The sequence below is a fragment of the Sphaeramia orbicularis genome, chromosome 12, assembly GCF_902148855.1.
Source record: "Sphaeramia orbicularis chromosome 12, fSphaOr1.1, whole genome shotgun sequence".
In the NCBI taxonomy this organism is placed as follows: domain Eukaryota; kingdom Metazoa; phylum Chordata; class Actinopteri; order Kurtiformes; family Apogonidae; genus Sphaeramia; species Sphaeramia orbicularis.
In genome coordinates this window covers 21,856,290-21,878,380 of record NC_043968.1, presented here as the reverse complement: position 1 = coordinate 21,878,380, position 22,091 = coordinate 21,856,290, and the positions used below count along the sequence as shown (strand labels likewise).

The 22,091-nt window shown below is 44.2% G+C and overlaps 2 protein-coding genes across 2 annotated transcripts in view; one reads left to right on the top strand and one right to left on the bottom strand.

Annotated features, from left to right (window-relative positions):
• ttll12 (tubulin tyrosine ligase-like family, member 12) overlaps window positions 1-345 on the top strand; it is a 31,278-nt gene extending 30,933 nt beyond the window's left edge. Inside the window, exon 14 of the mRNA XM_030149749.1 lies at window positions 68-345. Within this exon, the coding sequence (XP_030005609.1) occupies window positions 68-219 (152 nt within the window). The 3' untranslated portion in view covers window positions 220-345. The remainder of the gene's footprint in view (window positions 1-67) is intronic.
• An 18,578-nt stretch (window positions 346-18,923) lies between these two features.
• LOC115430593 (piggyBac transposable element-derived protein 4-like) lies at window positions 18,924-21,728 on the bottom strand. The gene is given in 6 exon segments (XM_030150687.1): window positions 18,924-18,996; window positions 19,204-19,508; window positions 19,511-20,007; window positions 20,135-20,624; window positions 20,886-21,449; window positions 21,501-21,728. Coding segments are annotated over 6 exon segments (2,157 nt in total).
• Window positions 21,729-22,091: the final 363 nt, after the last annotated feature.

The following is a 22,091-nucleotide window of genomic DNA, read 5'->3' as shown; positions in this document are numbered from 1 at the left end:
CTAATGTAAAACTACATTTTCTGCTCTTTGCTGTGTGTTTGATCTGTGTGTTCTGATCCTGGGTCAGGTGAGCGGGTGATGCAGCCTCAGATCCTGGAGGTGAACTTCAGCCCAGACTGCGCCAGGGCCTGTCTCTACCACCCTTCCTTCTACAACCACATGTTCCAGACACTGTTCCTGGATCAGCCAGAGCAATGCCCAGTCAAACAGATTGTATGATCAACTTTCTGCATCTGACGCCTTCAGCTCAGGTCACTGTTTTCATTGTAATATCTAGTTTAAAGTTTCATGGAGGAGCCAATAAAATATCTTTTTGAAATGGGGACCAATAAAGACTCAGGCTCAGCTTTATTGTCATTCAGTCAATAGTGCATGATAGAATGAAATATAATTACACAGGTTTTGGTGTTTTGTAGCTTGAAAAAAAGATACAGGGATAAAATATGAAATAAAATATATAAAGCCTAAATAGAATAAAAAGTTCCATACAGTACACCAATAAAATTTTATAAAATCAACTTCTGAATATGTACAATATTACACAGTATACACTAACATTTAAAGTGGTGCTGCATGTATCAGCAACAGTGAAATAAAGTGACAATAGTGACTTCAGCAGCATCATGACCTGTTGTTATGGTGCATGGTGGACAGTGTATGGGGGGTGGAGCAGCTCAGCAGTCTGACTGCATCTGGGTAGAAACCGTTTTTCACTCTGGATGTGTTTGACCAGATGCAGTGTGTCTTTCTGCCACAGGACACGGGGGTGAACAGATTTTGTGCATGGTGGGTGGGGTCATGGAGGATGCAGGTGGCTGTCTTTCTGCATCTGGTGGTGTAAATGTTCCTGATGGGTGGTAAGCTGTATCTGATAGTCCTCTGCACACTGGTGGGCCTTCTGTACTACAGCTGTGGTGTTGGTGAGGTGTACCCCAAGACACCTGACTGAGGGAACCATTTCCACAGCTGCACCGTTAATGTAGAGAGGAGGCGGGGTGGTACCAGACCTGCAGAAGTCAACAACCATCTCCTTAATTTTGTGGATGTTGAGGGTGAGGTTGTTGTCTCTGCACCACTGTGTCAGGTCCTCCACTTCCAGCCTGTATGCTGACTTGTCTGCGTGGGTGATGAGTCCAACCACTGCGGAATCATCTGCAAAACTTCCCCATGAGGTTGTTTCTGTGGTTAGCTCTGCATTCAGGAGTCATCAGTGTGTACAGCAGTGGACTGAGCACACAGCCCTGAGGGGCACCAGTGTTCAGGATGATGGTGGAGGATCTGTTGTTGATCCTGACGCTCTCTGGCCTGTAGGTCAGGAAATCCAAGCTGATATTCACTTTAAAAAATGGTTTTCTTTAGGCAGAGATTGATTTTTACCTGTTCTACTCTATTTGCTCTTACAGTGTAATATATATTTTCATTCTGACACTTCTACAGTCACCCCATGAGTGTAAGCTTTCATTTGATACCAAGTTAATGTATGTGCCCCTTGTAGGTGTGGAGATATGCAACATGTATTGTAGGTATGTCATGTTGATTTAAAAAAAAATAAAATAAAATAAACTAACTAAAAATTGGCCTAAAATTGCTTCCAAAAGTCACAAAAATAAATTTTCAACTTGACAATCACCCTAGAATTTCACCTAAAAAACCTAACTAAAAAAAAGTAGGTTGTCATCTTGTAGTAATAATAATAATAATAATAATAATAATAATAACTTTATTTGTGTAGCACCTTTAAAAACAAAGTTTACAAAGTGCTTTGACAGAGGGCACAACAGCAGGATACACAAAGCAAGTAAAACACTAAAACCGAAGCAACACAATTAGAGAGATGTATGAACAAGTTAATTATCAAACAGGATCAAATTTAAAAATTAAAATTAAAAATTAAGGTTAAAAACAGGACAGACATCACATAAAAGCAAGTCTATAAAAATGTGTTTTAAGAAGTGATTTAAAAGGTGTTACTGATTCCGCAAGCCTTATCTTCTCGGGCAGGCCGTTCCAAAGCCGAGGGGCCCTGATGGAAAATGCCCGGTCCCCTTTTGATTTAAGCCTCGACTTTGGAACAGCCAGGAGCCCCCTGCCCGAGGATCTAAGGCTGCGTGCTGGCTCGTAGTCAACTAGCATTTCTTCTATATAACTTGGGGCCAGGACCATTCGAGCTTTAAAAGTGATCAGTAAAATCTTAAAATCAATTCTAAAACATACAGGGAGCCAGTGGAGGGATGCAAGGACAGGAGTAATATGATGTTGTCTGCTAAAACCAGTGAGCCTAACATGTCCACAAAAGTCTTAATGGAAGCACTTTTCAGAATTGGCCCCCTGACTATATCAAAGAACCCTCTGTTTGTCTTCCTTGTATGCTTTACTTGGCATCTGCAGGTGGACTCAGCTACAGGTAGATGTGTAACCTCGGCATATGAGTCTAGACCAGGGGTCAGCAACCCTGGTCCTAGAGAGCCACTATCCTGCATGTTTTAGACATATCCCTCTTCCAACACACCTGCTTCAAATGATCAGCCTATCATCAAGCTCTGCAGAAGCCTGCTAACAACCGTCAGGTGTGCTGGAAGAGGGAAACATCTAAAACATGCAGGATAGTGGCTCTCTAGGACCAGGGTTGCAGACCCCTGGTCTAGACCTTCTCTGAGGTCATTGTGTTTACACTCCACCAGCTGTGCCATCAGCGGGGCAGTGAGTAAGTGATTTATGTCTTTCTCAGGAAGTGTCACAAAACTCAGTTCACCGTTTGTTTGTTTTTCTATCAGACTGTGGGTGACAGATGACACAGTTCAGGACCGTCTGTCACCGAGTGACTGAGGCAGGGCACGTTTAAGAATAAATAAATAAATAAATAATCCTGATCAAAATTATGAAAAACATGGCAGTGGTGATGAGGAGGAGGAGGAGGAAGAAGATGTAAGCCTCAACAGCAGCCATAACACATTAAATTGATCTGCAATAAAGGTTTTGGGTTTTTTAATGTTTTGTATATGTTTTAAAATGCCTGCAAAATAACACCTGTTACTCCCTGGCTTCTGAGTCAGGGTTAGATGCCAGGGAGGCTAAGTGTAATAGTTAATCCTAACCTTATGGATTAAAGAGTTATAAATTACATAACAGTCCAAATTTAAAGTATTTACAAGTGAAGGCTCTTCTTATAGAGAACAAATAAGCTCAGGTCAAAAGGCCAACGTAAAATATATGAAGACTAAACAGTCTCCAAACCAGATGTGGCTTCACCTTGAAATGTGGCATATTTATGACATAACAAGACTTCAGCTCAGGCTGTAAGGAGACAAGGGACCCTTAGTCTAAACAGATCCTAACATACCAGAGGATTTATCACCTCCCTAACGTTAAGCAGAAGCATAAATCTTGCCCTAAGTCACACTGTTACTTTCTATTTTGAAAGTTTGGTCACAACCTGAGCTTTCACACATAGAGCAATGGTCTTATCATCAAATACATGCAGTTAAAACACATTTACCCATAACATATTTCGCTGCAAGACTGTGCTCACTTGATACATTGTGATCAGATTATAGAATAGGTCTGAGTGATGGAAAAACACTGAGTGTACTTATGTTTCAGAAATACATCCTTAACGGTGGACATGTTTCACAGAAGCCAGAGGGCCAGTGGGAATACAACAACTGGTCCTTACCAGTATCCTGCACTCCCAAGGTCACTCCAACCTCAGTTAAGACATTACTTATCTATTGCTTGACAAACCATTCTGCACTCTGAGTGTGTCATGGAATGTGCCAAATATTAATGTTTTTCTCTGTTCAGGGAAATTCCCTCCCATATTCCTTCAGTTGTGTGGGACTCAGAATCAGAATTGCCTCTTATTCACAAAGTATTTTCAAAAGAATACAAGGAATTTTATTCTGTTTTTTTAACTATGCTCTAAGCACTAAAAAACACAACTAAAACAGTGTTTAAATAAGTAAAAAAACAAAAAAAAAAAAAAAAAAAAACTTCTTGTACAAAGAATGTATAAACATTTAAGTTAGTAGTGTAATTAAAAAATGTGCAATGAAAAAAAATGTGCAAGGAGAAAGAAAGAACAGACAACAGGCTGAGGTTGTATGAGGTACATGAATTATTTTTCTGTTGCAGGTTTAATTGTTCACCAGTGTGATGGCTGGGGGATGAAACTGTTCTTGTGTTTTGTTGTTCTGACGTACAGAGCTCTGCAACACCAACCAGAGGAGAGGAGTTTAAACAATGTGTGTCCGGGGTGTGAGGGCTCCGCAGAGATGTTACCAACTCACTTCCTGGTCCTGGACCCATCTAACTCCTGGATGCACGGCATGCTGACTCCAGTGATTTTTTTTTCTGCAGACCTGCCAGTTTGTTGCAGTCTGTGCCTGTCGTGCACTGTTTGAGTACAGAGACACTGACCTCCAGAGCCTCGTTTTGAAAGTGGTGATTTCTTCATCCAGATCAAACATGCTGTTTATTAAATATAACTATGATCCCCTTGTTCCCAGATTATAAAAACCCTAACTTGAATATAATCAGGACCAGTTCCTCGGGCTGTGCTTTACCAAGGTCAGACACAAAGACAGTTTTGTTTTTCTCACATACTTTTGACTTTGTCTGATTTCATCCATCACACATGTTAAGTAGTATGGATGAAAAATAATTCACTTTTACTTTCTTTCATATTTTGTTATTTTCTGAGGTTGTCTCTATTGTGGCTCAGTTGATCTTATCTTCAATCAGTGATGTCTAAATTCTAATCTATAAACTTAGTCTATTCCGATCCTAGACCCTATATTGCTTGGAACTCACACGTACAGTCAAAGAAGAGTTGAGTCAGCCAGTTTGCAGAGCCAGTCAGGTGTTTATTTGTAGAACACAGATCAACACACTGTGAGAATACCCACAGGTAGACTGAGATGCTATTCCTCAGTGTCCCCTTTCATATTTTTGGGCCCGGGTGCTGAACTGCACCCCTGGTCCTCCTTGGTGCTTTCCACTATTAAATTACTTCACCTGTTTTTACTTGTCTCAATGTTTATCTAACCTTTTTTTTTTTTTTTTTTTTTTTTTTTAAATGTAGCAGCTGTGAAGTCCCACCCTGAAACTCGCTTCTGAGCTGTCTTTTGTTTATTAAAAACACAATCAGTTGGTTACTGTAAGACATTCAAAACAATCCATTGCATATAAGTATCACATACAGTTCAATCACTGACCCACACCCCACTATGCCTCTCCCTAGTCTATTTTACCTGGTCTTTCCACACTCCACACCAGATGATGCAGGGTGCTTTCCAACTTTAATTTCTGATTGTTTAATCCAACATTTGAGTCAACATCTCCTTTCTCTAAAATGACCTATTCACTGTAAAACACCTTTGTGTAAAGTCACATCCAGGTCAAAATAATTTTTAAAAAAAATCAATTTTAATTTAACCATTTAGAATACATTTGATGTTGAACTTTGTTCTTCTTTAACACATGATCATTTCCATTTGTTCTCATTGTTGGTCTGTTTACACTTTCGATCAACATTCATGATCACTTTAACATGAATAATTTACTCCCCACAGATTCACTCACACAGAATGTCAGAGGCTTTGTTGTGTTACACTCCACTGCACAGTGAATAAATCTCCCTAAACAGCCACGCTTTTCTTTGCGTGAGAAAATTGTCTTCTAGACCGGCACCTGCTTTGGAGCCATGATAAACATCTTCAATTAGCCCAATTCTGCATTATGAAATGTAATCATTTGTGTTTTTGGTTTCAACATAAGCAGCTAGAAGTTACAAAAGAAGTGATTTGTGATGATTCACAGTTTTTTAAATTTGTCACAACTATAACACACATTCACTCCTGGTGCATGACACACACCTGTATTCCTATGGTAAGGATATATTGGAAACCAATTAGCATGAAAGAAGAATCTGCACTGAATAGTCTCAACACATGTGAGACCACTGAATGATAACATAAAGGCATGGACTGAATACAGTTCTCTCCACTACCCCTTTGCCAGGTCGTTCTGTTGTGTGCAGGTGTCTTGTGTCTTTCCACTGTGAACTCCAGCCGGCTGTTTTCAGGGTCATTTGAGTCACTCCCCCAGTCAGTCTCCCCCACAGTCATGAAGGCCTCCAAGAAGTACAGTCCAATTAGGCACACACAAGTTAAGGAGTTAAAGGATTTTTGATTTTCAGTTACGTTTAATGTTCATTTTACATTGCTCATCAGATTTAAGCACTTTATTTGTTCAAGGTTTCTTTATTGTAATTATATACAACAGGGACCATATATAGTGAGAATGAAAGTGTTACAACAGGAATCATGGTGCTAACACAAGAGCAAGACAAGTACATGGGAGTCTGATACAGGGGGTTGTCAGGACGTGATGCATTAGTGTGATGCACGACAACTGACACAGTTAGTAACAAGTCTTAGACTGGCATGGGTACCAACAGGCGAACAGATCAGTTATGGTGGTTTTGTGTCCTGGAGCACACAGGAAATACTGCACAGTGTCTAGTCCAAGTCCTCAGTAGCATAATAGTCATACTCACTGTACGAAAGTGGGGGAAAAGTATGTTCTAAGTTATTTGTTGTGCCTTCAGTGTGTTTTGTTTTGTTTTTTGGGGGTTTTTTTGTATTTTGTATGTTAGTGTTTATATTTTTCCTATGTCAAGGTTCTAATGGACCCTGAGGTGGGAAAAGGCCCTGAATGAAGAATGAAGTTAGAGTTAGGGTTCTTTTTTGACTAAACAATGCATTAATTTAGTCACAACATAGCATTTTGTTTCAATCAGTAATACTAATCAAAATATATTCAACCATGAATGTACCCTTAAATCTGCAACATGTTTCTATAAATTAGGCTTTGATGGTACATAAGCAGTCATTTAGGCTCAACAGGGGTTTTCTGATGTGCAGCTATGCCCAAATTTGCTGCTTAGTCACTCCTGTCATGGAAATTTTTAGCACTCTGAAGGTAAAGTGAGTACATTTTTACATATTCAAAGATATATTGAGACAACAGACTGCACTTCCAGAGTCTTGCTTGCTGCTGCTTCCTTAGAACAGAAACATGAGGATTTTTAAACACTGGGTCATCACCATGAAAGGTTAACTGTCAGTGGCCAGTTTTACATTTCACTTGCATTGTTGTTGTTGTTTTTTTTCAGTGAGGGTATATTGGTCACAACAGGCGGTATGTGAAGATGAGAACCTTCTTCGTCCTCTTCTTCTTGGCAAGGGAAGGCAAATTTATTTGTATAGCACAATTCATTCATTCATTCATTCATTTTCTGAACCCGCTTTATCCTCACTAGGGTCACGGGGGTCGCTTGGAGCCTATCCCAGCTACATAGGGGCGAAGGCGGGGTACACCCTGGACAAGTCGTCAGTTCATCTCAGGGCTGAACATACAGAGACAAACGATCACTCTCACATTCACACCTATGGGCAATTTAGATTAACCAATTAACCTATTAGTGCATGTGTTTGGATGGTGGGAGGAAGCTGGAGTACCCGGAGAGAACCCATGCAGACACAGGGAGAACATGCAAACTCCACACAGAAAGGTCCCACCCCCAGTCGACTGGTGTTGGAATCGAACCCAGGACCTTCTTGCTGTGAGGCACAAGTGCTAACCACTGCACCACCATGTCACCCAGCACAATTCATACACAGGGCAATTCACAGTGCTTTACAAAAATGGAAAAGAGACAAGTTAAAACACACAATTACAATTAAATCATAATCAATAAAACATAAATAATAATCAATTAAGATGAAGTGAAAGAGAAGAGTGCAGATAAAACCCTTTCAGTTGTTCTATGAACAGTGGAACAGAGCTGTTTTCAGCCTGGACTTAAACACTGTCAGAGCAGAGGTCTGTCTCACATCATCAGGAGGACTGTTCCAGAGTTTAGCTGCATGGAACTGAAACACAGCCTCACCTTGTTTAGTCCTGACTCTGGCACTGATGTGGAACTTTCCATCTCCATTTACATTCTGCCTCCAGCCCGTAGGTTTCGCCGTCTCAGCCATTACTTCGTTTATTTTTCACTGCTTGAATACATAGATACATAGTTAAGTGCACACATGATATATTAAACATACAATGTATGTACCGCTTACCAGTGGTGTAGTCGAGGTTATTCTAGTGGGTATACTCCAGTGACGATTTCTCATAGACTGCAAGGGAAGCCCGGCTTCCCCTAAAATTACGAAAATTAAATGGTTAAATATGTACGGTTGTGTTGGCATTTTATTGACTACAAATGTGTTGGAACACTGTGTCAGCCACTGGTATACTCTGATTTTTCCCCTCCTAGCCTCGTACACCCCTGTCCTGGAACAACATCTACCCCACAGCACCCCTCCCAGAGCAGCAGCCGCTCCAAAACAGCCCTCCACAAGCACCACCACACTCATTAACTCATAAAATATGCATCCACACATAATTGAGATCATGAAAGATTGGTTATGTATTATCTAAATGTAAATGTATTGTAAGCAACACTAGATGTATAACAGTCATTAACAGCTGGACAAGACAAACAAGTTTCAAAATAAGAAGTATGCTCCTCAGATGAAGACATCCTTTTCTCTGTGAGGATGCCAGTAGATTTTGTTGCACTGCAGATAGTGATGAAGAAATAAATAAAAGCTTAGTTGGACAAGAGCCCAAGAAGTAAACATGTGAAGTTATTTCCCAGCATAAGAGACCTCATATTTGATGCACATAAAGTTGTATCCCAGCGTAGGAGTCTAATGTTTAATGCGCCATGAAGTCTGGGGAAGAACATGGGACCAGTATTCCCATGTCAGGCATGCCGGTCTAATTGGGTGTAGGGGGAGACAAATGGTCCACACCTGTCAAAAAGATGGTAAATGATGAATGATAAGTGCTAGTTGGTATTGGGCCAAGGTGATGAGTCAGACTCCCAGGGTGCTGATGGGGGCCTGGCCTGGGAAATATATATAGAAAACATAACTCAGGACACCAGACACAGTTGTTTTTAAATATTGCTAATTAATAGAAATAAGTGCTGGGAAAAGGGGATTTTGAGAGGAGGGGCTCGGATTTGCGGGAAATCACACCCCGAGCCCCGAAACAAGGTATAAATGATAGGGGATTTTCGGCTACCTTTCAGACCATTCCCGGGTGTGTCTCCGTGTGTTTCTCCTTGCTTTTGCAAATAAACACATGTACGGCTCTGAAGACAGACTGGCTCGGCTCATCTTTGTCTCTGAAGAAGTTCTTTCCTGATCATCACTTAGACAGAATTTTACAGTTTAGACTAGGCGGGGAAAAAAGGCGTAGACCAACAATCAAGTCTTGTCAACAGCACAACCTGGAGGTCAACAAAAACATCAGTAATTAACATTATAATACAAGTGGTCCTTTTTGTATCTATATTAGCATTAAGACCTGCTGAACAGGGCCAAAACCTATTAACCCATAAAGTCCCAGCGCTACTTTTATGTCAGTTCCCAAATGACATTTTCTCTATATCTAACCTTTCTTAAGTGATTTATCACCATTTATTTATAATATTATCTTCTGTATTTTGTATTTTATCAGTGTAAATCAGGTATTTTGCAATATTTAATTCAATGATCATGTACATGTTCATAAAAGCTCAGATTAAAGTTAATGGTTATTATATCAAAAACAGAAAAAACTGAAGAAAAAGTGACTTTTTCAGTAAAATATATCACTAACTGAACTTAAAACAAGTGTCTCCATCCAGTGTCATGGGTTTATTAGTGAATCAATGTTGTAGAAGATGACGGTGTTTCCATGGAAACTAAGGGGCCTCTGAACGTCCAAATAGGTCATATCTGATTGCCACGAAAAGATGAATTTGATGTATTTTATACCAATTATCTACATGTATTGATAGAATTAATGTATTAACAGTTATTAAGCAGTTTAAATCAGTAGATGGTTTGGTCAGTGATGGATGTTTGAGTGTTTATAGGTTAATGAACGTTTTACAATATTCAGCCATGGCAAAGAAAAATAGACAAACGGAGGCAAAAATTCCACACTTTCAATAGCTCAAATTATGTGACTATATCTAACCTATTAGTTAGTCATTTAATGGTGTACATGGTGTCTTAATTAATGGACCTTTAAGATGACAATGAATAAATTTCATTTTGATTACATTGATACTGACATTTGAATATGGCATTAACTTTACACATTTCAATTGTTTCTATCAGCTTTAAATGTTGTCTAGTATTTACCTAACTTTCTGTTTCTCCACTCTAACTAAGGATGCCTGTTTTTAAATTCCCTCGTCTGACTCTACAAGGCTAGTCAGGTCCAGTTCTCATCTACAACACACACACACACACACACCTCCTTCATTTCAACCAAACCACCAGTTGCTAGTTTTAGATATAATTCAATGTGCCTATCGCCTGCTGTTCCAACAGCGGTTACTGTACGACAATAGTGTCAGCAGGCTCCCCTTCCCTACCATCAGGTAAAGCTGCTGTGTATGGCCTTATATTGGATTCTTTAGTAAAGAGAGCGCAGATACAGGAAACAAAAGTGTAAAATGCTGTTGGACCAATTCAAGTAGTTGACTCGTACCCACCATACACATTCACTGATTCCTTATTAGTTAACGTCAGGTCTACATCACTCCTGACAGAAGCCCCTATGGTCCAACAGTGTCCGCTTCGTAACAGAGTAGGAAAGTGAAAGTATGTCATAAAACCATCCTGATACGTATCTTTGTGCTGTTTTCAGTAGTTATATGGAAATTTGGGACCTATTCTAGCGGGTATACGGCGTATACCTGCATATCACGTAGACTATATCACTGCTGCTTACACAGTTTAATCATTTACCAACATCCTGTTTCTTATCTATCCCCGTCTGGTGTTTTCCCATACTCCGGTATTAAGGGAGTAGGTTTGATTCTGACATCAGTGGTGACACAAAAGTGCTCCAAGACAGCACTCCTGAAAGTTGATGTTTTTTGCATTTGCGATCATAAGTTCACATCATGTCAAGGTCAAGGTCAAGGTTACTTTATTTATACCTGTAGGTAGATTTGTTTTGCAGTCTAAGTGATTGCCTTGACATTACAACAACACATACATTAAACATGCAAGACAGGCACTTGATCACGCTTACAGACAGGACAAAAAGACAGGACAAAAAGTGCTCAGTGTTCCACCATTCATCGGTATAGCAGCATGGATAAGTAAATAAAATAGGTAAGATCAAATAAATAAAAACAAGATGCAATAAAACACAATAAAAACCAGAAAAGATAAAAACAATCTGGGATAAAAAAAACAGAATAAGAACATACAATTAAATTTCTTTTTTTTTTTTTTTTAAAATTTGAAGTCACAATAATAATTAATAGAGCCAAGAAATGGAATAAATAACTAAATAAGTTAGTAAAGTGCAATGTCACTATTCCTTATTGAGCTCAGTGACGGCGACAGGAACAAAGCTATTTTTATAAAGCTGTGTCCTGCACCTTGGGACTAAGAACCTCTGTCCAGAGGAAAGGAGTTGAAATTCACCTCGTAAAGGATGGGAGTCATTGTTAAGAACTGATGAAGCCATCCTCTGCACCTGTTTAGTGTACAGGGAGGCGGGACAAGACTGGGACTCACCAATCAGGCGACTGGACCATCTCACTATTTGATTCAGTGAGTTTCTCTCTGCAAGTGAGGTCTGACCAACCACGCCACCAGACAAAAAGATAAAACAGACTCAATAAAAGAACGATAAAACAAAGTTAAAAGGGTTTGGTCAATGTGGAAGTGTGCCAGTTTTCTAAGGCAGTGGAGGCGCTGATGGCCCTTTTTACACACAGATCTACAGTTTTCATTAAAACTCAGTTTTTCATCAATTATTGTCCCAAGGTATTTGTATGATTGCACTTGCTCTATAGTCTGACCTTTAATTAAAGTGGCTCCATGCCTGTCCTGTTTTTTTCTAAAATCAATGATCATATCTTTTGTTTTAGATGTGTTCACGTGAAGGTAGGACTCCTCACACCACTGGACAAAGTCATCAATGATAGAGCCATGACTGGTCTCCCCCTGTTTGAGCAGGCTGACGATGACTGAGTCATCAGCATATTTAATGATGGTCCTGTTTTCATATTTACTCTGACACATATTTGTGTAGAGAATGTATAATAATGGTGACAGGACACAGCCTTGAGGAGAACCAGTGGAGGAGAACAGAGCTGATCAAACAAGCAAACAATCATAGTCAGAAAAAAATCTGTAACTGACATGTTTAAAATTCATATCTGAATATCTAAAGATAATACAAGAATTTAATGCATTCTGCAATTTTATTCTCATGACTAACATATCCATCATGATCAGTGGCAGTTGCTCGTCTTTCAGAGAGGAGAAGCTCATTGTCGGCTTACATCAAAACAATTGTCAAGTTATTTAAACATAAATTCGGCCCACCGTTCCATTAGCGTTGTCTGCCATCATGTGCACCTTGCTAGATACACTATATTGCCAAAAGTATTCACTCACCTGCCTTGACTCACATATGAACTTAAGTGACATCCCATTCTTAGTCAATAGGGTTCAATGTGACGTTGAGCCACCCTTTGCAGCTATAACAGGTTCAACTCTTCTGGGAAGGCTTTCCACAAGGTTAAGGAGTGTGTTTATGGGAATTTTTGACAATTCCTCCAGAAGCGCATTTGTGAGGTCACACACTGATCCACACACAGGTCCATAAAGACATGGATGACGGAGTCTGGTGTGGATGAACTTGACTGGCCTGCACAGAGTCCTGACCTCAACCCAACAGAACACCTTTGGGATGAATTAGAGCAGAGACTGAGAGCCAGGCCTTCTCGTCCAACATCAGTGTGTGACCTCACAAATGCGCTTCTGGAGGAATGGTCAAAAATTCCCATAAACACACTCCTAAACCTTGTGGACAGCCTTCCCAGAAGAGGTGAAGATGTTATAGCTGCAAAAGGTGGACCGACATCATATTAAACCCTATGGATTAAGAATGGGATGTCACTTAAGTTTATATGCGAATCAAGGCAGGTGAGCAAATACTTTTGGCAATATAGTGTAGCTAGTTCACTCCGACCAAGCCAACAGTATGATTGATTTAGCTATCTACAAAACTATATTAAACTCGAATAAGAAATTATTAAATTATGTAACTGAAACAAGAAAACGTTGAAATTATGTTAAATTGAAACAAGGAAGTACAATGAGTGTGTTTTATTTACAGTGCAAGAAATTAATTTCATAGTGGTTCCTCTCTCGATTTCACAGCAGAATGTGCAACGGTATTAAACTGAACTTTGTCAAGTGAAGGAGTAGATCTCAAAATAGCTGTCAATCGAACAGGATTCAACCTTTCGACTGATCCTCCAATCAGCATGTGGAATACCAGTGTCCAGCCCAGCCGAGCTCTGCCCACAGCTCCATTCACCCCCAGAGACACCAAGTGTCCGGGGACGGGACAACATCGTTGCATTTATCCAATTACCGTCCAGTTTTGACGCAATCAAAAAAACTGTTCCACTCAGTCCCATAGAAGTGCATGGATGCTGAGCGTCTACGGGCAAATGCACTGAGCAGAGATCGTATGAGAAAACAGCGCAACGGGAATGTATGAGAAGTGAACAACATCGAGTCTGTTGATTTGTGATAAAGCTGATTCTGAACAAACTTGTCTTTGAGATGAACGTGTTCTAACACATTTGTAGTCAATGAGATGTCAACTGTGAAGGAAAATCAGTTCCCAAGCAAACATGTTTGCCTGTCACTCATCGATTGGCATCTTAAAGACTGTGTTAGTTATCATTTTTAAACATTCAGCTGCTTACTGTCAATCACTGTACTGCTGAAGACTGAAAAAGAATCCATCTGTTCGTGCTCATTGTAAAGGTCAGACTAGATTTACTACCATCATGTAACCTTTGTAGAATGTATTTAAGTTGGACTTCAGCCAGTCCAGTTTAGACGATTAACAAGGTTGCTCTGAGTGCTTGTGTATTGTCTCACTTTGATTCTTGCAAGAATAACAAAGCATTTTTTGGGATCCCTCATATCAGAGTGTGGTGTTTTTCTTTGCCTCAGAGAGCTATTAAATCCATTACACAACACAACCGTACATATTTGACCATTTAATTTTCATAATTTTAGGGGAAGCCGAGCTTCCCTTGCAGTCTATGAGAAATCACCTCTGATCATTATTTAACCTCACCTGTGAATTTACAGCCTCTCCTCCTCTCCCTCCTCCAGCCTCTCCTCCTTTACCTCATCCTCTGCCTTGTCCCTCCTCTCTACTGTCTGTCACCTGACATAAATATGTTGATCATATAAAGATTATGAATACAATGATCATAGAGTTTGATGGTACAGTTACTGCCTGTCTGGGACTGATGAATAGACCGGGTACCGGTGTAGGTGACACAGGCACACGGAGAACCCAAACGCAGCACCACAGGATTAAGTGTTTTTTTTTAACTGATTTATTAACAAGCAAACAAGACTCAGACAAGGGGCAGACGATGGGATGGTCAGGGCAGGCAGGGGTCGAGAACCGGGGAATCCAGACGAATCCAGTGGGGACAGACAGAGCCGTGGTCGGAAGGGGGGTTCGGTATCCAGGGCTGAGACGAACAGGCTTGGTCAGACGAAGGTGGTTCGGAACCGAGGGCTGAGGACAGGTAGGCGTAGTCGGACGAGCGGGATTCAGGGATTCCAGACAGGCGGGTCAGGTCGAGGCAGAACAGGTTCAGGAATGGAGATTCAGACTGGATACGCTGGATAGTAGCACTGGATTAACAATCTGGCGACATACACATGCAGAGGGAGAGGTTAAATAGGCCCAGGCCTAATGACGGCAGCTGGGAACAACAGGTGAACGGAGTCGGGTAATTAGAGGAAAGGTCAGAGAGATGAGGAGACGTGAGAGAGAGAGAGAAAGAGAGCAGAGCAAAGCAGGTAGAGATGTGACAGTAGGACTTATTGCTTGCCATGGTAGCTCCTTAGTACAGTGTTTTATGTGGAAGTGACCTCTTCATGTGGCAGTATGTAATCTGAAAGGGGGGGGCCCCCCGTGGTTTGGCCAGGGAGGGGATCGGTTCTTATAATACGGGGGGTGGGGGGGTAGTGAAACTTAAGGCTCATTTACCTTTTCCCTATCTCCTGAATCTTCGCATTTGAGTGGGCCTTTTATATATTATACTTATGTATCTTAAGTCTGGTGATGATTTGTTTGCATGAAATTTATGGTGTGGTGGCAAGGATTAGTGGAAACGCTAGTAGTAGACGCTCATGCTGGATCTGGCTTCCCCTTGTCTGGGGGGAGGAGGAGGGAATACCACGCTCTACAGTATTTTGAATGTGATTACAGTACCAGTTTTGGCCACAATTCTACATACAGCACCTTTAAAGTTTACGTCTGAGTCCATTATTACCCCTAGATTTCAAACCAGATTTTTGGCTTTAAAAGTAAGGGATTCCAGATGAATGCTGACACTTTCTCTTCTTCTTCTTTTTCTTCTTCTTCTTCTTCTTAAGGCGGCCATACACTGTGCGATTATTTCGATCGTTGCACGCAGCTCCATCTCAAACTGTGCGAATCAGTCATAAAGTCAGGCTCACAATTCATGTTCTCACACTGTGCAGACTGATGCTCGTATGCGACCTGACTGCTCACACTGTAGGACCATACACCAGAGGACGCACCACACATTCAAGTGTTGTATCCGGAAATACAACGTTAAAATACCAAGGAATCCGTAAAAGTGCATAGAGGATTGTGTATTGGCGTGAGCCACGAAATGGTAGTGCTAAACAAAAACCAACAACCTACTTTGGTAATATGTGCCATTATCTGCGGGGAATCAAAAAAGAAGAAAAGACAACAATGTGTTCGGTGCAGGAATTGGTTGTCCAGACGTGGACAGTATAGGCTGTCATCCTACAGCGGGAACTTGAGGTAAGCTGCAACAGCCAAACTGCACTAGGACAATAGCCAGCTACTGTCAGCTTGTACATTACTGTACGCGTCTGTGTTCGCGCATGCACAGTGTGAGAATTTGAGGCACATCGGTTCGTGGCACTGCTTTGACAGTACGATACGCTCACGAGGAGTGAGCAGGATTTCAAACAGCTCCGTTTTCCTTGCGAAGACACAATTGCTGGTCGTGAGGTGCTAATCGCTTCTCCTTACCCCATGTACACGATTAGAGGCACATCTGGCCCGATCCCAGAAATAGTCGCACGAGTGAGAAATTGTCTCTAAACTCGCACAGTGTGTGTGGGGGGGTGTCTATGGTGTTGTCCATAACCTCCCCCTGACTGCTGAGGATGGGTGTTGAGGGGGTTGAGAGGGGAACAGGGCAGTTAGGAGACACATTAGCATCACAGTGAAACCTATTGGTTAACTCTTGTGTTGCCCTTCATACTCAGCGCACATGCCGTTTCCTACAGCCCGGTCTAGCAGACCCGCATTTCAAGGTCCTGGATGACTCATTACTCTGACTGAGCAGTAGAGCAGAGCGCGGTCCCCCCCTCCCCCTCCCCCTCCCCCTCCCCTCCACACACACACACACACACGCCTCCCCGTGTACTGGGCATTGGAGCTTCTTATGCTGGTTGGGGTTTCCTATGCTGATCGGAGCTTCTTAAGCTGATCGGAGCTTCTTAGGCTGATCGGAGCTTCCTATGCTCGGTCGGAGCAAACCCTGTTCCCTTTATATCAGACAGCAATGAACAGCAGCCTCACAGCAGCCTCACACAGCAGCCTCACACAGCAGCCTCACAGCAAACCAGCCAGTCCACCGCGAGCAACCAGTCCGCACAGCTGACCGAAATGGCTCTGATCGAGACGAGCGCCAACACCATGTGGGGATGCTCCCCGTTCGGAAATCTCAACCTGCTGTTGAAGACCTGGGAGGCCTTCATAGCCAAGCTGAACGAGAAGCGTATCTTCTGGGGCTCGGTCAAATCCGTACATAACTACATGCTGAAACCCGAGGTGCCCAACTTCTCCAGGGTGATCTCCCAGTACACCGGAAAAGACGAGGGCAAGCTGCTGCACTTGTACACCAAGAAGTCCGACGGGGCGGTGGAGGAAACCTTTCTAGGTTTCTTCGTGGGGAGGTACAAGGTGGCGCACACCTCCGGCGACTACATCTCACCCGACGCCGCCATACAGCATTGGTTGGAGGAAGACGACGACGTCCCGAAAGACATGCGGACCATAGACTGTTTCCTACAGAAGCCGACCCACATCGCCGAGGGACCCCTGTGCATGGCCTCGCTGATCGTACCCGAGATCCGGAGGTTCATTTCGGAGGCGGGGTCGCGCTGGCTGGGCCACTTTCACTCTTTGCCCCGCGACAACAAGGACTTGAGGCGCCTGATCAGGTGCATCATCGCACGCAACGCAGGACGGAGCCCTCCCCCGGACACTGAGGACGACGAGGATGAGGCTGCGGTTTCCCCCCGTCCTCCCGGGGCGGTGGCATTCGACCACACGGGTAGCACGTACTCAGGCTACCTCTTCACCGTCGTGAACTACGGCTTGCGCACCCACAGCGTCCGCGTCACAGGGAAGGGGTACTACGTAGTCAGCAGGCGGGGCAACATGGCCTGCAGCTCCCTGGTAGACATGGTCATTCCGCTGCTCACGGGAGAGAGTGAAGAAAAAAAAGGGGAAAAAAAGAAAGGCTGAGGCTCAGGCAGAGGGGCCCTGGGGAGGACCGGGAGCAGGCCAAGAAGCCCAAGTTTTCCCACAAGAAGAACAGAGACAATAATCCCCCCCCCCCCCCCCCCCCATTGCACTTTTGTACGCTTCAATAAAAATATAACATTTGATATATATTATTTGTATGTGTGTCCTCAGACATAAAGGGTTGAAACTGGTTGAAAACTGCATGAAAACACACTGGGTAAAATAAAAGACACAAACTCAACATAAACCGGGTAAAAATATATAAAAAAATAAAATAAAATAAAGACTGTGAGATTCAGAAATTCAAGGTATACTTATTGCTTTCTTCCTTTTTTTTTTTCTCCTTGTACGTTTCAATAAAAATTCATAATATTCGTACGTGTATTCCTCAAGACATAAGGGGTTGGAAATTAAATTGGTTGAAACCTGGATGGAAACAGATTGGGTAAAAAAAATAAAAAAATAAAATGAGGCACAAACTCAACATAAACTGGGTAAAAATATATAATATAAAATAAAATAAAGACTGTGAGATTCAGAAATTCAAGGTATGCTTATTGCTTTCTTCTTTTTTTTCCCCCTCCTTGTACGCTTCAATAAAAATTCATAATATTCGTACGTGTATTCCTCAAGACATAAGGGGTTGGAAATTAAACAGGTTGAAACCTGTATGGAAACAGACTGGGTAAAAAAAATAAATAAATAAGGCACAAACTCAACATAAACCGGGGCAAAAAAAAATGACAGTGAGACTCAGAACTCAACATTGGTATCCACTTTATTTCTTTATTGCTTTCTTTCTTTTTTTTTCCTCCTCATGTTGCACTATGCTTCAATACGTTTGATAAGATGTGTGTCCTCAGGGTTGAAACTGGTTGAAAACTGGATGAAAACAGACTGGGTAAAATAAAATTTGAGGCAACATAAACCGGGTAAAAAAAAAGACTGTGAGACTCAGAAATAAAACTCAACATTGGTATCCACTTTATTATTTCTTTATTGCTTTCTTTCTTTCTTTTTTTTTTCTCCTCTTCATGTTGCACTTTTGAACGCTTCAATGAAAAATATCCTCACAGCGTCCCTCCCGTTGTCCCAATCCCGCCGCGGGGTCATCATCATACAGACCCACGCTCCAGGGCCGAGTACGACTCGTCGCACGCCGGGCAGTACAGGAGAGCGCAACCTCCGCATATGTATCTCTAGCAGCGACAGCAGACTTTGCGCATCTTGCAGTCCTTCTTGGAGGGGAAGACCTGACACCTCTTCCTCTTGCTGTCGGGGATCGCGGATTTCACGACGGGAGTCTCGGAAGCAGGGTCCGAAGCGGGGACGGGATCCGTCGCAGGACAAGAAGAAGAAGAAGACGAAGAAGCAGCAGAAACAAACCGTCCTCCTCCTCCTCCTCCTCCTCCTCCTCCTCCTCCTCCTCCTCCTCCTCCTCCTTCTCTTTCAGTGTCCCCAGCCTCCGCCACCGCCCACCTGACCGCCTTCACGACTGATGCGGCCGATTCGGCGCTCGGCAGGCGAGGCCTCCGCTCGATGAGCGGAGCCACGAGAGCCTTCCCCAGCTGCTCGAGAAACACCCTCCTCTTGTTGCACTTGCCGGGCATCCAGCCGGGGTTGAGCTCTCTCCATATCACGAAGGCGTTGTAACCAGACACGTTGACGATGTTGTGGAAGACTACGAGGGGCCATCGCGCAGTCATCCTTCTGCAGCTGTAGGAGCCAACGACTTTGTCCAGGTTGTCCACGCCGCCTTTGTTGGCGTTGTAGTCCAAGACGACACGTCTGAGCGCACGGGGCGGACGTCAGGGGCCCGTGCGTGGAGCGTGCTAAGCAACAACACGTTCTTGTTTTTCTTGGGTACGTAGGACACCAGCGTGGTGTCGGGCGTGAAGGCGAACTTGGAGGAGAGGACCCGTCTCCCCCGGAGCTCGAGCAGGGCGGTTGGGAGCTCGGGCTTGTTCTTTCTGATCGTGCCGAGCAGGGTGTTGTTCCTCTCGCGGAGGAGCCTCCCCGCGAGCTCGTAGGACGTGAAGAAATTGTCACAGGTGACGTTACGACCGGTGAGACCCTCGGTCACGTCCAGCACCACGCGCATCGCCTGATTCTTCTCCGAGCCCTTTGCCGCTCCCGTACCCCGTTCCCATCCTCCGGCAGCGGGCTTCCCGGTGTAAACCTGCATTTTCCAAGCATAGCTGGACCTGGGATCGCAGGCCACCCACGACTTGATCCCGTATTTGGCGGGCTTGCTCGGCATATACTGTCTAAAGGGACATCGGCCTTGGGTGTCGGAGAGAAAGAGAGAAAGAAAGAAAGAAAAACCAAATTACTTTATTTTATTCAAACAATGATTTTAAAAATTAACTTTTATTTTTATGTTCATCATCTTAAATTGTCAGCATTGCACCTCTGAATGGAACCAGTTGCTCGTCCACCGTGACGTGAGGGCCCGGGTTGTAGAGGGCCGGTAGCCGCTCGACCCACGCGTCCCAGAGCTTTCTGATGGCCGCCAGTTTGTCCAAGGTGTGCCTCTCCGCTCTCGTCTCGCGGTCGTCGAACCGCAGCAGCTTCGAGTAAAGGTGAAAGACTTTGAGCGACATGGTGGCTCGGAAAATCGCACGCCCGCTCTCTGCGTCCCACAGGCTGGCGGTGGCCTTGCCTCGGGACCTGTACACACCGGCGAGGATGAGCGGGCCCACATAAGCGTGCAGGTCGATCTCGTCCATATGCCTCCATCCGTCTCTTCCGCGTTTCCTGAGACCCTCGCGATTCGTCTCCTCCAGGATGATTTTATCTATCTCCGGCGTGAGGAAGAGGTAGAACGTCGAGATGACGTCTCGGGCCTTGGAAACCGCTAGGGCCGTGGGTCCCGGAGGCCAGGGTTGCTGCGGCTGCTGCTCTTGTTGTTGTCGTCGTTGCAACGGGGTTGTTTCGTACGGCGTAGAGGACCAAGTTATTTTCCCGTTTCTCGACAGGAACGTCTCTCGTGCAACGTGAAGGATTTCTCCTTCTCCTCCTACCGCTTCTCCTTCTCCTTCTCCTTGTCCTCCTTCTCCTTCTACATCTACGTCTTCTTCTTCTTCTTCTTCTTCAGAGTCGGAGCAAGGTCGGTGATTCTCTCCCTCCTCATTCTCCTCGTCCTCCTCATCATCCTCCACCTCCTCGTCCTCCTCCTCCCCCTCGGACAGAGGTCCCTCGCGTCGGGGCTCTCCTAGGAACCCTTTGGTAGAAAGGTGGGCTTCGAAGGAGAGATCGTCTGCGGACGCCGGCCGTGTCGCGTTCTCCTGTTCCGAGTCCCCTTCTCGTACATCTGGACCCTCTGCCTCCTGGTCGCTCTCCTCCGGATGCCGTAGCGGCTGCCGTCGCAGTTGCCTCGTCCTTCTCTCCTCTTGCTGTCGCTCCCTCCATTGTGTCTCACTCTCCTCATCCTCATCGTCCTCGTCCTTGTCCTCCTCCTCCTCCTCCTCCTCCTCTTCTCGCTTCTTACTTACCCGTTTTGTCTTTTCCTCCTGTTCGTCGTCGTTCCGACGATGTCCCTCGCGCTGGGTCTCTCCTAAGACCCTTTTGGCAGAGAGATGCGTACCGGAGGAGAGATTGTCCTCCCGCTCCGGGCCTCCGTCTCTTTCCTCTTGCTCCCAATCGCTTTTCTCCAGCTGCCGTCGCAGTTGCCTCGTCCTTCTCTCCTCTTGCTGTCGCTCCCTCCGTTGTATCTCGCTCTCCTCCTCCTCATCGTCCTCATCCTCGTCCTCATCCTCATCCTCATCTCGCCTCACCCGCAGGTCTTTGCCTCGCATCCGCTTTGGCCTTTCCTCCTGTTCGTCCTCGCTCCTACGATGTCTGTGGCGCCGGGTCTGTCCTAGGACCCTTTTGGCAGAGAGACACGTGTCGGTGGAGAGATCGTGCGCGGGCCCCAACCGTCCCGCCTTCTCACGTCGCGAGTCCCCGTCTCGCCCCTGTCGCCCCCAATTGCTTTTCCCCAGCTGCCGTCGCAGTTGCCTCATCCTCCTCTCCTCTCGCTGTCACTCTCTCCGACGGTCCCCCTCGTGCTCATCGTCTTTGAACGGCGAGCTGGAAAGAAACTCTTGTAGGAACCTTTGAGCGGTGAAATGTCGAGCTGTCATGGCTGCGGGCCGTGGGCTTTTTGCCGTGCTACAGTGGAGTAAGGTGACGGTGGAAGGAGTAGCGGAGGAAGGAAAGTATTTTAGTATGTTCCTTTCCGCTCATCGGACTCACCTCTCCGTGCGTTCTCCTCCTGAGACTGAGACGAGGTGAACCGGGTGAAACGAGGCGGGTCGGGGAGACCTGGTGCCAATGAGGAGGGGAGGCTTCCTTTCCCAGAGTCATTTCTCGTATCCCTTGTCTTT